Source organism: Rhagoletis zephyria, unplaced genomic scaffold (genome assembly GCF_001687245.7).
Source record: "Rhagoletis zephyria isolate East Lansing unplaced genomic scaffold, Rhagoletis_zephyria_1.1 Rzeph_scaffold_04635, whole genome shotgun sequence".
NCBI classification, from domain to species: Eukaryota; Metazoa; Arthropoda; class Insecta; order Diptera; family Tephritidae; genus Rhagoletis; species Rhagoletis zephyria.
Genome location: NW_016161718.1, coordinates 35,407 through 49,090, shown reverse-complemented (window position 1 = coordinate 49,090; position 13,684 = coordinate 35,407). Strand labels below are relative to the sequence as shown.

The following is a 13,684-nucleotide window of genomic DNA, read 5'->3' as shown; positions in this document are numbered from 1 at the left end:
ATATATATATACATATATACGCATTTATGTTTTATAATAATTTTCTTTCATCTCGTTTTAGCTAAAAACCAATTCATTGAGCATCGCGTGATTATAAAGTGCCGCGTGCCAAATAGAGAGTATTCGTATTTATCGCAACTTGAGGCTACAAATTCAATTCGAAAGAAGGAAAAACTATTTCTTAAGCTCAGCTTTAACAGCCGCTGAGGCAACATTTGGTTGGAGCTGTGAAAATGACGGCAAATATGGCAGTGATCTGCAGGTAATCCAATTGAATGGTTCATTTATTCGGCTTCTCTCAAAAAATTAACGAATTAAATAAAAAAATAAAAATATATTAAATATTTACTAACAGTTCATATCGAAAATCAGTGTAAGTTTTACTAGAAATACTTAGACCAGAACTCCAAAACATGTTTTTCAGGGGTTCAGCGCGCCTTAAGCAGTTACACGACAAAACCCTGAAAATTTTGTTGTGGAGTGCGAGACTTATGCACTTTCCAATACGTTGTAGCAGCTCGATTTAAATATGTTTTAAAATATTTCATATNACTTAGACCAGAACTCCAAAACATGTTTTTCAGGGGTTCAGCGCGCCTTACGCAGTTACACGACAAAACCCTGAAAAATTTGTTGTGGAGTGCGAGAGTTATGCACTTTCCAATACGTTGTAGCAGCTCGATTTAAATATGTTTTAAAATATTTCATATTTTTCCAGCTTTTTGGCTGTGCTTGTACTACTACCCGGCCTCCCAGCCTTTCGTGTGCAATCGCCCCAAATACAACCCCAACCCCAAAGTGGCGGCAAATTGAATACACCAAACCGCGTCATGCATCCCGCATTCGCCAATGCAGGTCGGGCGGCTGGTTTGGAAATTTGGAGAATCGAAGTGAGTTGAGTTTAAATTTTTTACGCGTTTTTTGCCCTTTTCCTTAATATTGGCTAAGTTTTTCTGTCAGAAAAGATACACGTTTATGTATTAATTTATCTACAGGCATGTATCCATTTCTCCAAACAGTGCGCATTTTCTTTATTGCCACATATGTATGTATGTACACTAGGGTGGTCAAATAAGAAGTAAAGTCGTAATTTCATTGCTTTCACCCCCTAGGATTGTTCTATACCGAAAAAAAACTCTACCCCTGTTTTTTTTTATTTTGTAATCCGAAAATATTTAGTGGTCGCTCAAACCGCTCAAACTTGGAGGAAAACATATTTTCGTAGAAATGGTATATAATTCTTAAAAATCCAAATTTTTTGAAAGGAAAACTCAGTTGCTCTTCGGAAGATTCCCAAAAATAATACCCAATTGTTTATTTAACCATTTTCTTTCATAGTAACTATATATCATAGGTCCGCCAAAAACGCCAGGAAATGCAATGGGGAACTATTAAAAGATCCTTAGTATTTAAAAATGGTTAAATAAATAATTAGGTAGTATTTTTGAAAGTGTTCTGAAGAGAACAGAGTNGTGCAATCGCCCCAAATACAACCCCAACCCCAAAGTGGCGGCAAATTGAACACACCAAACCGCGTCATGCATCCCGCATTCGCTAATGCAGGTCGGGCGGCTGGTTTGGAAATTTGGAGAATCGAGGTGAGTTGAGTTTAAATTTTTTACTCGTTTTTTGCCCTTTTACTTACTACTTGGCTAAATTTTTCTGTCAGAAAAGATAGACGTTTATGTATTAATGTATCCATTTCTCCAAACAGTGCGCATTTTCTTTATTGCCACATATGTATGTATGTACACTAGGGTAGTCAAATAAGAAGTAAAGTCGTAATTTCATTGCTTTCACCCCCTAGGATTGTTCTATACCGAAAAAAAAACTCTACCCCTGTTTTTTTTTTATTTTGTAATCCGAAAATATTTAGTGGTCGCTCAAACCGCTCAAAATTGGAGGAAAACATATTTTCGTAGAAATGGTATATAATTCTTAAAAATCCAAATTTTTTGAAAGGAAAACTCTGTTGCTCTTCGGAAGATTCCCAAAAATAATACCCAATTGTTTATTTAACCAATAACCAATAAAAGATCCTTAGTATTTAAAAATAGTTAAATAAATAATTAGATATTATTATTGAAAGTCTTCTGAAGAGAAACAGAGCTTTCCGAGTGAAAATATTGATTTTCAAGAACTGTATACCATTTCTACGAAAAATTGATTTTCCCCCATATAAAATACATCCATGGAAAACTTTGAACGTTTTGAGCGACCTCAAAATATTTTTTGATTTACAAAAAAAATAGTGGTATAATTTTTTTCGGTGTAGAACAATCCCAAGGGAGGAGAGCATTAAAATTCCGATATTAATTTTTCACATGCATTTTTGGACCACCCTAATGCACACACACACACACACACACACAAACATACGTACATTATCTTATGTGTCTTGCGTGTTTGGCGCATTGTAAGAAACNTTAAAGTTCCGATATTAATTTTTCACATGCATTTTTGGACCACCCTAATGCACACACACACACACACACACACATAAGTACATTATCTTATGTGTCTTGCGTGTTTGGCGCATTGTAAGAAAATTTAAAAAATGATTTGTTTATGCAAAAAATATCAATACACGCAACACGCTCTTGTATCATCGGCAATGTCTGACGGTATTGCTGCTGATAAGCTAATTTCCAATTACAAGGCCAATAAAAAATGCAACAACATTTCTTCAAAGAAAGCACTGTCGAAATAAGTTCATGATCGGAAAGCGACTTTTACTGCTAAACAAAATGCACATACATCTTTTTAATTAAAAAGGAGGTTTCGGTTGAATAATCAAAGAAAAATTATGCGCTAATAAATATTATCGGCATTATATACATATCTACATACAAACCAATATATTTGGACAATATGTGGGGTTGTTTGCACTTGTAAGAAAAAATCATCTATGTTGGGACGAGGTTCACCTTCAATTTGGTATTCCAAAAACATGAAAAGCACTTTATCGGTGGAAAGGAGGCAACTGCATTTACAAATATTTTTTATTTATTTATTTTTTAATTTTAATACATATTTGAACGCCCGGCCATAGAACTTCGACAGCTGCCGCAAAGTGGTAACAACGCCCAATCTAAGTGGATATAACGTAGTTAAAACATTTCTATAAATGGACTAAAAAGCAGAAAATAATTTTTCCTACACCCATGGAATCTCTTTTGATAACTTCTGATTTTACATAAAAGTTTAGCAAAAGTCACTATAAACAGTTTATGAGGTTTAAAATAAAAAGCGTGGGGCACATGTGATAGACTTGAATACATAGATATGTATACACATATACCCCACCCCGATTTTTTAAAATGGATTAAATCGAAATTTTATTTGATTTTTTTTCTACTTTTTAGTCTTGTCTACATAAAATTCTTGCATAGATATTAAAATAATTCAACGATTCTGTGATATTGTTATTTATGAAACTGACTTTTTATATACTGTCGCTTTTAACTTACATACATATGTACATACATTAGTGTGGTCCAAAATGGAAATGGAAAAAAGGATACCTTTTTTTTGTTTAAAAAGAAGAAAAAATATTTAGAACTTCCTCAAACCCCATGTTGTTTTCTATGTATTTTATATGGGGAAAACACGTATTCGTAAAAATGGTATAGTATTTTATAAAGTTAATATTTTTCGATCATAAAACTCTGTTTCTCTTCCAATAATAATACCCAATATGCTATTTAACCTTTTTTTTAATGTTAACTATTTATAGGTCCCCCAAAACCCCAATGGGAGAACCACACAAATTATTAGTGGCTGTTATTATTGGAAGTCTCCGGAAGAGAAACAGAGCTTTTCAAAAATTTTATACTATTTCTATGAAAAAGTATTTTTCTACATACAAAATACATGAAAAACTTTATGGGTTTTGAGGCAGTTCTAATTATAGGTAAAAAAAAAAAATATGGGTTTCCTTTTTTTCCATTTAGAAAAATCCACCCTAATGTACATACATACATATGGACAGCAATAAATTTCATTTAAAGAAATGCATCTATACATATGTACATACATAACGTCGTTTAAAATGCAAAACCGCGAATGTGAGGTTGCATAAATTATTTTGTAGAGAGTGAAAACACACATATTTCAAAATGGTTCTATCTTTTATAAAGCAATCGCATTTCTGGCTAGTATATTTCAGGACGAATGGATAAGGCTTCGGTGAGCAAATCCACTTTTTGGCAAAAAAATCTATGGTCATAAATAATAACCGATTAAGTCGGCTTAAGAAAGAATTGAGTTATATTGAGCTATCGTACACTCTAAAAAAAAAATTGTGTAGATTTCCTACCTAAAAGGTAGGTTACTGATTTCCTACCTTATTATTCTCGAAATTACATGCTCGATTATTCAACGAAAAGTTTGTTTAAATTTCGGACTTTTTATAGTGTAATATAGCTTCTGCTGTGTGCGTAAATTTAGTAAGAAAGTGTGTACAAGCTACAAAATACACATCTGCTGTTTGATTTCACCCTTAGAATTGTGTAAAACCACTAACAAAAAAGATTTTTGCACACAAAAATGTGTAAACGAGAAAAATACATATTCATCGTGTAAATTTACCAAAAAAATTTAAAAATAATCAAAAATATACTCGATTTATAGTCGCATTTTTAAACAGAGTTTTTAGAGTGTATTCTGCAACTACAAAGATATAGAGTAATATATTTTGGTTTCTCCACAAGGATAACATTGCAATCCAAATGTTTAAAACGTTTTTTCTCTAATTCAGATTTTTCAACTTAGGCTGTTATTGCTTATGACCACAGAATGAGCGGCCAAGCGGCGAGCGGCTTAAAATTAAAACATATAAAATACATACTATTGAAGTGGCCACGCACTGAGCGCTCGCCGCTTTGCCGCTCATTGCGTTGCCTCGGCCGAACCGATATTTTAACCCCTGCAAATTCCTGCTGGTAAAATTTTTACTTGCAAGAATTCCTGCTGTTTGTTAGCCTCACGAATTCGCACTCTTTTGCTAATTTTTTTGGGTTAATGAATGCATTTCCAGAAAAAACTTGCAAGTACTGGTAACAATTGTCTAATCTATTTTTCTAAGTACATATCTATATACATATTATAATCTATTTTTTCTAAGTACATATCTATAAAATCATTAATTAATTTATATACTTGTATATATACATACATATGTATACATAGACATAGGTACTTACGAGACTCTTTTTTAATAATTCTGATTTCGCCTAAGCATTATTTTGCATTATTTTTTAACTTCTATAGATACTCGTACATTTGTATGTGCATTAGACTGTACCAGAAAAAAGTTCGCCGTTTCGAATTTATAGTGTGCTTTTGAAAAAAAAAATATTATGGCCGAACGAAGAGATCGCTTTTTTACATTTTTCCCCAGTTTGTACCCATTTTCACATTCGATAGTCCGATATATCGATGTTTTTGTCTCGAGATGCTTTTTTTATTTCAAAAATCATGGTCGTCATGTACTCTGTTCTAGTACTTAACCACCAGATCTCAGTTCTTATCACACTAACGTGTCACCCTAATATCAGTAAATTAAAGCTCACCGAAAATTATTAAGCCTTTGCAGGAGATTATTCTAGTAGAGCTAATAAATATTTTTTGTCGAACGTAGTTATCACCAAAAGTTGTAAAAGCGACCTCTAGATTTAGGCGAAATAAAATGTTTTTTTTTTTTAACTGCCTTGCAAAAATACTTTAGACTCAGGGGTGTACGGCGAACTTTTTTTTGTTTGTAACGTTGTACGGTCTAATATATTGTACATATTCATACACATGTACATATTTACAAATACGAGTGCATACAGATAGTACACACATGCATTAAAATTTTATTTTTATTTTTATTTACAGAACTTCGAGCCTGTTGTCTACCCAAAAGCTAACTATGGAAAGTTCTATACCGGAGATTCGTTTATTGTTTTAAATGTAAGTCAATACAAAATTTCAATAACCGTTTAACCGATTTCGCTAAGATTTTAAAGTTTTTTTATAAATATATGTATGTATGTATACTTGGATCCCACTAACGAAGGCTTTGCAAATTTTTGAAATTGGACAACATCACCCCTCACCCCTCATAAATATACGCAAATTTTGAAAAATGCTAAAGCTGCAGTATTTCACTATGCAAAGCTGCTAATTCCTATTGCCAAAAAATTTATTTTTGTAAAATTTTTGGAAAACGGAGTAGGCACCACCTTCGCCCGAGCTTAGACTTCTTTACTATTTTTTCTATGTGAATCTACGAAACTTCAACTTTGGATGAAAACCGCTGTCTCAAAACTAAAACTAACAACCCTATCCCCACGCCAATGACAAAGCTAAACGCATATCAATTGATTTAAACTAGAGAAGAATGGAGGACTAAATATTCAATCTCGATCCCGCCTATGTCGACAATTTTTAGGTCCCAAATACGCATATCCAATCATTTTTCAAATTTGTACCACGTACGTTTCATCGGGAAAGGATTTTGTTCCCGTCCCGTAATGACCTTCTTTATACCGCCCCGTCCGGACCCATTTGAATTTAGTGCCGTGGATCCCGTTACCCCCCGTTGAGGCGACCGCTGCTAGATCAAACTTTTTTTTAAATTCAGATGTTGATTGGACCAGGTATCGAACTCAGGTAGTACGCACCTCTTACCACTCAGTCACAGCGGCCTCATAAGAGTATTTACCTGGTAAAATAATTTGATGGCTAAGGCACGTAACCCGCCATTTTCAATGTTTTGAAATCTTAAGTCCGAAGACATGTACTTTTTTGGCTACATATGTATGGACATCACGTGTGACCCACATTCTGATTATAATGATGATTGCGATGATGATCCGAGCCCCGAACCCTCATAGTCCTCAAGAGCTAGAGTCATATTGTTATTGGAAAAGTGTAGTTGTAAAGATGCCGTTAGTGAATCCAGATACGGTGCTATTATAGATCATCGCCAGTACTTATTTTCATTGACCGATGGGGAGTTACTTCTTTTTTGTTTTTTTTGTTTACCTGTCATACGTGGTAGAGAAATTTCTACTCCTGGATCGGCTGTAATCATACGAGATTTCTAAATTAACTTCGTAGTGACTGCTTCTGCCCATAAAGCAATGCTGAACATCGGCCTTGGCATAGCAGCACACAACTGATACATATACTTTCTTTTGGAAAGCGATGATGTTGCTACAAAATACATAGCATAGCATAGTATCGATTCAAGCAAACATAGCCTTAGAAAATTTAGGGGAACTTTTAATATAGTTTAGCGTCTGTTAGGATTCACCAGAAAAACAGGATGGTTTAAAGACAAGTGCGAAGAATTCCAGAAAAATCCGTTCCTGGACATCATGATGGAACTGTGCTGCTCCTAACTGAACCTCTTAACTATAGCCATATTTTTATACCAACCTTACCAAACCTTCAGAGCAATAAAAGTCAAAGTATGGAGCTTTAAAATTGATTCCTCGTTCGGTAGTTGGGAAAAAATACACTTGCATAACTTCCCTACATTTCCACCTTCATTTTCGTTACATACATATGTAGATACATATCTACAATAATCTCTGCTAACTTTTCCTTTATTCGTTTCTATTCTCATTTTATTTTGCAAATTCTTCTTCATTTGGCAGACAATCGAACGCAAAGATAAGAAACTCTCCTGGGATATTCACTTTTGGCTTGGTTCGGATACGTCGACCGACGAGGCTGGCGCTGCTGCCATCTATGCTGTGCAGCTGGATGACCTGCTTAATGGTGCACCGGTGCAACACCGTGAAGTTCAGGATCACGAATCACAGCTATTTCTCAGTTACTTTAGAAATGGTGAGTTCAGTACAGCGTAAATTTGTCAAGTGAACACTCAAGGATTGCACTGAGATATAGCATCTACAAGTGCATATGCATTAGGGTGATTGATTCGATTTTTCCAAATCGGTTTTCCAAATCGGTTTTTACCGGATTTTTCCAAAGTTGTTGAGTGTTTTTTTTTTGAAATCCTGAATTTTCGAATATCGAGTAAACGGGAGTTTTGTTATCGAATAATCCAGTTTTTCTTCTACTATGTTTATGCAACTGCATCTCGCTGTAAATTCAATATATTGTTAATTTTTTTAAGCGTATTTTGAAATAAATCTAAAATGTATTCAAAAATCTAAATATCAAAGAAGTTTTGCCTGCAGAACTAAGTTTGAATGATAATATCCCGTAAAGAAAAAATACGCATACTTTGAAAATTTCATACACGTGTTGTTTAATAAGATTTGGAGGAATTCCGTTCATTTACTTTTTTCATATTTTTTGTTGCTCCAATTTTTATAAATAAACATTAATAATCAATCAAATAAAAATAAATACGCATTAAAAAATATGTTCATAGAAAACGAAAATTTAAAAACAAATAACCGGGCCAATAGGGGTTTTAGAACTAAAAAAATTGGGAATCATTATTTTTCAAATTTCCTGTTTCGAATAACTCGAAATCCGGTTTTGGAATAAAGTCGAATAATCGAACACCCTAATAAATACGTATATAGATATGTATGCATGCGTTTGTGGAACAAGGACAAAACCTGGCGAATGCAGGAAATTCCCTGCGGTTATTAGTAGATTTATTTCATACCATAGAACGTAAATACTTGCGTGAACTACGTACAAACTCACTAAATATTGATGAAGCTACTGGAGCCCACATCACAAATTTTAAAAACCACACGAACAAAAAGTCGTTTCAATTTGGTAGGCGGTGTGGAGCAGTATAGTAAAGCCGGTATTTTAATGCTCTCACCCTTAGGATTGCGCTATATCGAAAAAATATACCCTTATTTCTTATTTTGAAAAGAAAGTCGCTCAAAGAGTTCAAAGTTGTTTTCAAGAATTCAATACCAGTCTACGAAAAGTTGTTGTTCCCCATATAAAGTACGCTTTGAGCGAACTCTAAATATGTTTTGATTTCAAAATAAAAAATAGGGGTATAATTTTTCGATATAGGACAATCCCCGACTCTACTTTTTCACATACATTTTTAGACCACCCTAATATATGCTTTTCCCGTAATGTTATCGCTATTATATGTACTATGTATCTTTTTGTGTTCCATTCAGGTGTTCGCTACGAGCAAGGCGGTGTGGGTAGCGGTTTCAAGCACGTTCAAACAAATGCAGCTGGCGAGAAGCGTCTCTTTCAGGTGAAGGGCAAGCGTAACGTGCGTGTCCGTCAGGTGAATCTATCCGTTTCGTCGATGAACAAAGGCGATTGCTTCATTTTAGATGCTGGCAATGAGATACTCTTATATGTGGGACCGCAAGCAAAACGAGTGGAGAAGCTGAAAGCGATCAGCGCTGCTAATCAAATTCGCGATCAAGATCACAACGGACGTGCCAGGGTTGATATAATTGGTGAGTATGAGTACTAGGTACACATGTATTTACTATTAAACAAATGAATACATCGGTCATTTGCTAAAAGAATGCAACAATTCAAAAAACGCCATTTTTGAGATACTAATGCAGAATTACTTTGTTATATTACCTAATTACTGTTGCGGGAGTCTTCTCTTTTGTGAGTGCATTTCGTTTTTACCCTCGTTGGCCCGAGACCTGCGCAGAGACGTAAAAAAAGCCCATTGTGTAAAAAAATCAAGCAAAAATCTTGCATAGTGACGGACAATTGAAAACTTCAAAACTGAGGTAGTCTTTTAGTAAACGCATAATGTCCGACATAAGGTCATTGAAAAGTTTTGACTATTTATTTTTAAATTTTTATAATTTCTATATGAAGATATGGTTTACTAAGAAATCTTTTCAAGAACGCCCTATTTCAGAATTTGGTATGCCAGAATTTTCTTTTTAATAGAAGCTTAATAAAATATGCATACGATTTTTCAAGGCAATCGTATTATTTTTTAATACAAAGTCAAACCTTTTTAAACACTGATGGGCACTGCCTTGCCCGCTGGCAAAGCTCTTTTAAGCTTTCTATACAATTTATATAGGCACGAGCGGAGTAAAATCCCTCTCTGCCCAACGTTGTTTTAAAGTCACTCTTCAAATTTTTAACATTTTTTTATCTCTAGATGAGTTCAGTTCGGATGTGGATAAACAGCACTTTTTTGGTGTTTTGGGCTCTGGCTCACCCGGCCAAGTACCGGATGAGTCCTCTGAGCAAGAGGATGGCGCATTTGAGACTGCTGATGCCAATTCAGTCTCACTATACAAGGTCTCAGATGCCAAAGGTGGCCTGAAAATCGACACCATCTCCACGAAGCCATTGCGTCAAGAAATGTTAGATACAAATGATTGCTTTATTCTGGACACCGGCTCCGGCATCTATGTTTGGGTGGGTCGCCGTGCAACACAACGAGAGAAAACGGATGCCATGAATAAGGCACAAGAGTTTTTACGTACCAAAAAATACCCAGCTTGGACGCAGGTACATCGTGTGGTCGAGGGCGCTGAATCGGCGCCGTTCAAGCAATATTTCGCAACTTGGCGTGATGCAGGAATGTCACACACCCGTTTAGTACGCTCAGCAATGGGTTATGACTCCGACGACTCGGATGTATCAGATCTCATCGATGTGGAGAGACTTGAAAAAGAGCGGCGGTCATGCCTTTGGCTTTATGCCAGACAATGGAGAGAATAATATCGAGGATGTGGTGCAATATGTAAATAGACATGGCCGTGCGGATACATTGCGTAACGTAGTGCAATTGGAGCCCAATATGCCACTCTGGGATTTGCAAGTTATGTAATCACCTACAACTACAACAACAAGAACGGTGAGTCCGGAGTTATTGTCTATGTGTGGGAGGGCACGAAAGCTAACAATGCAGCAAAGGAGCGAGCATTCGAAGACGCTATGGCATTGGCTGTGGAACGCGATGCAATTTTAGTGCGCACAACACAAAATCATGAGCCACGTCACTTCCTGAAGATGTTCAAAGGGAGACTGCTTACATCTTACACCGCTATACCCATCATTCTCAGCTATATCGCATTCGTGGCACAGATCGCCAGTGATGTGCATGCCAGCGAGGTGCCAGCGGATTCATCGTCATTGGCGTCAAAAGATGTTTTCGCCTTAGTCACTGCCGAAGAGCATAAGGTCTACTATATGGGTTGGTTTGGTAAGTACATACATAGATATTAATTGAAATGTATGATTTTTTATATATTTTTCTTTCAATTATAACTGAAACTTTGCAGGGCGCCAGTCAAATTCGAGAAGGATATGGCAACGGAGAGATTTGCGCACTACTGGTCCGATGCCGCAGTCGAAGTGGTTGAGGAAGGCGCTGAGTCGGATGACTTCTGGGAGTTTTTGCATGGCGAGGGCATTTACGATCGTAGCATGGGTGATGTCACTAAACCGCTATTGGAGCCAAGACTATTCCACTGCCATTTGGACGGCAAGCGCTTACAGGTCGAGGAAGTTGCGCACTTCGAACAAGCTGTGGGTTTGCACTGAGTTGCGAAGTGAAATATTTACTCAATGATGTCTTTCTTGGTGATGATTTTACAGGATCTCGACTCGAATGATATAATGCTATTGGATGCTGGCGATGAGATCTATATGTGGGTGGGAGCAGCTGCTTCGGCAGAAGAGAATGGCAGGCTGCTTGAATTGGTTGAGGTTCGTCTTGCGCATGAATTAGTGCCAATTTTTAGACTTTAATATATTTTTGCATAAATACATGTTTAGAAATATATCAAAGATGAGCCCACTGAGCGCACAATTGACACAATCACGGTGGTGCGCATTGTACAGGGCAATGAACCACGCGTATTTACACGAATGTTTCCCACATGGGAAAATGACTACTGGCAGGTCAGTAAGAGTAGAAAGGCACAAGTATTTAGTGATGTTTAGTATCTAGTGGTAATTATTTTTTGTTTTGTATTATTTCCTCTTGACTTAGCAAGGACTTCTTTGAGTTTGAGCATGTCTCAGTAGACAAACATACACACATATACATATACGCATACATCTGCACATTACTTGTATCTCAACATTTCCCATTCTAGTATTCATTAACTTAAACAACTGTATCTTCAATCTACTAATGACACACAAATAAATAGACTTTAACAAAATTCATACTAAATATTTAAACTTATTTCAGACACACATATGTATGTATGTAATAAAGAGTTTCAACAAAATTTACACTAACAACGCATTATTTTAAATAAATATTACTTCCCAACAAAGATTTTGTTTATTAATTTTTTTATCTACATACATTTCTTCCGTAATAGGCGACCCCCTCGTACGAAGAGGTAAAGAAGCGAGTTGAGGAAAGCAACGAAATCTTCGATGTAAATGAGGTTTAAAAGCGCTTCAACCAAAAATCATTCCTAATAATCGAACAAATGGCAAATACTCAAATTTTTTTGTAATAAATGTATTTAATTTATATTTTAGTTGGAAAAAAACAAATTGTTTTTTATTATTGAATTCGAAGTGAGTTACTTCTTTTTTTGTTTGTTTACATTTTATAGGGAAAAATTACTGAAAAATTTAATATTTGCATTAAAATTACTTAAAAATTAGTATTTCTTGCATAAAATCTGTGGAAATTATTAAAAAGTAGATAATTGCAGTCAAATTGGATGAACATGAGAGTTTGAAATATCAAATATGACAAAATTGCAAAAAAGCTCTACGTGCGTGCACAAAACACATTTAAGGAAAAGAAACGAGGAGAGGTTACACTAGTCCACAAAAAAGAAAAAATCGATGAAAGGTTCTTTTGACCAAACCTAGTCTGTTATATGTTTTTGGGGTCGCTGAACACGAATCTGAAGTCAGTTTTGCTCCATCACGTCTGGATTTTTTTCTAATCTCAAATAACATCTCAGATTTTACGTGACAGAGAAAATCCGAGGTCGTTATCTATACTAATATATACTATTTTGAAAGCCATTTTTTCGCTTTTTTCTAATTGAAAAACTCGAGAAGAGCTGTGCCGATATTATTGAAATTTTGAACATCGACTTTAGACCCTCAAAGGATGATAATAGAAGAAAAATAATTTCGATCTATCAAGGGGGCGTGGCACCTCCCATAGAAACTGAAGTTTTTACACAACATATCTCTGGAAGTATTCATCGTAGAGTGCTGCAACTTAGTACAGAGATATATAATATCAACGCCAAACTCATGAAAATAATGGTAGTTATTGAAAAAGGGGACGTGACACCTCCCATACGAACTGAATTGCTCACACCACATACACATTCTAATGTGCCCCACCAATTGATAAATCGAAATTATTCTTCTTCTATTATCATCCTTCGAGGGTCTAGAGTCGATGTCCAAAATTTCAATAATATCGGTACAGCTGTTCTCGAGTTTTTCGAAAAAAAGGCGTTTAAAATATATATATCAGTATGGATGGCAAATTAAAAATATTTTTTAATTAAATGTTTCCTATGGAAAAATGTTTATGAATAGTTTTTTAAATAATTGCAGGCATTTGAAATTAATTTCAAGTCTTTTCCAAAAAAGTGGAAGCATTCAAACGTGAAAATTTTTTTTCTTTCATTTTTCATCATCAATAAATATAAAACCAGAGCTTTTTTAAAAAATCGCCACTGGTAGATCGACGCGAAATTTAATTATCTTTTATTTAAAAAAAAATAAACTTGAAATCGTTTCATTATTG

At 35.2% G+C, this 13,684-nt stretch overlaps 1 protein-coding gene across 1 annotated transcript; it reads left to right on the top strand.

Annotated features, from left to right (window-relative positions):
- Positions 1-62: 62 nt before the first annotated feature.
- Positions 63-12,443, top strand: LOC108370998 (gelsolin-like). Its single transcript, XM_017626466.1, is given in 14 exon segments — positions 63-262; positions 719-890; positions 5,881-5,955; positions 7,650-7,842; positions 9,120-9,413; positions 10,091-10,599; positions 10,601-10,742; positions 10,745-10,990; positions 10,993-11,027; positions 11,029-11,147; positions 11,223-11,469; positions 11,539-11,649; positions 11,719-11,844; positions 12,276-12,443. Coding segments are annotated over 14 exon segments (2,373 nt in total). The 5' UTR covers positions 63-233; the 3' UTR covers positions 12,351-12,443.
- The last annotated feature ends 1,241 nt before the right edge of the window (positions 12,444-13,684 follow it).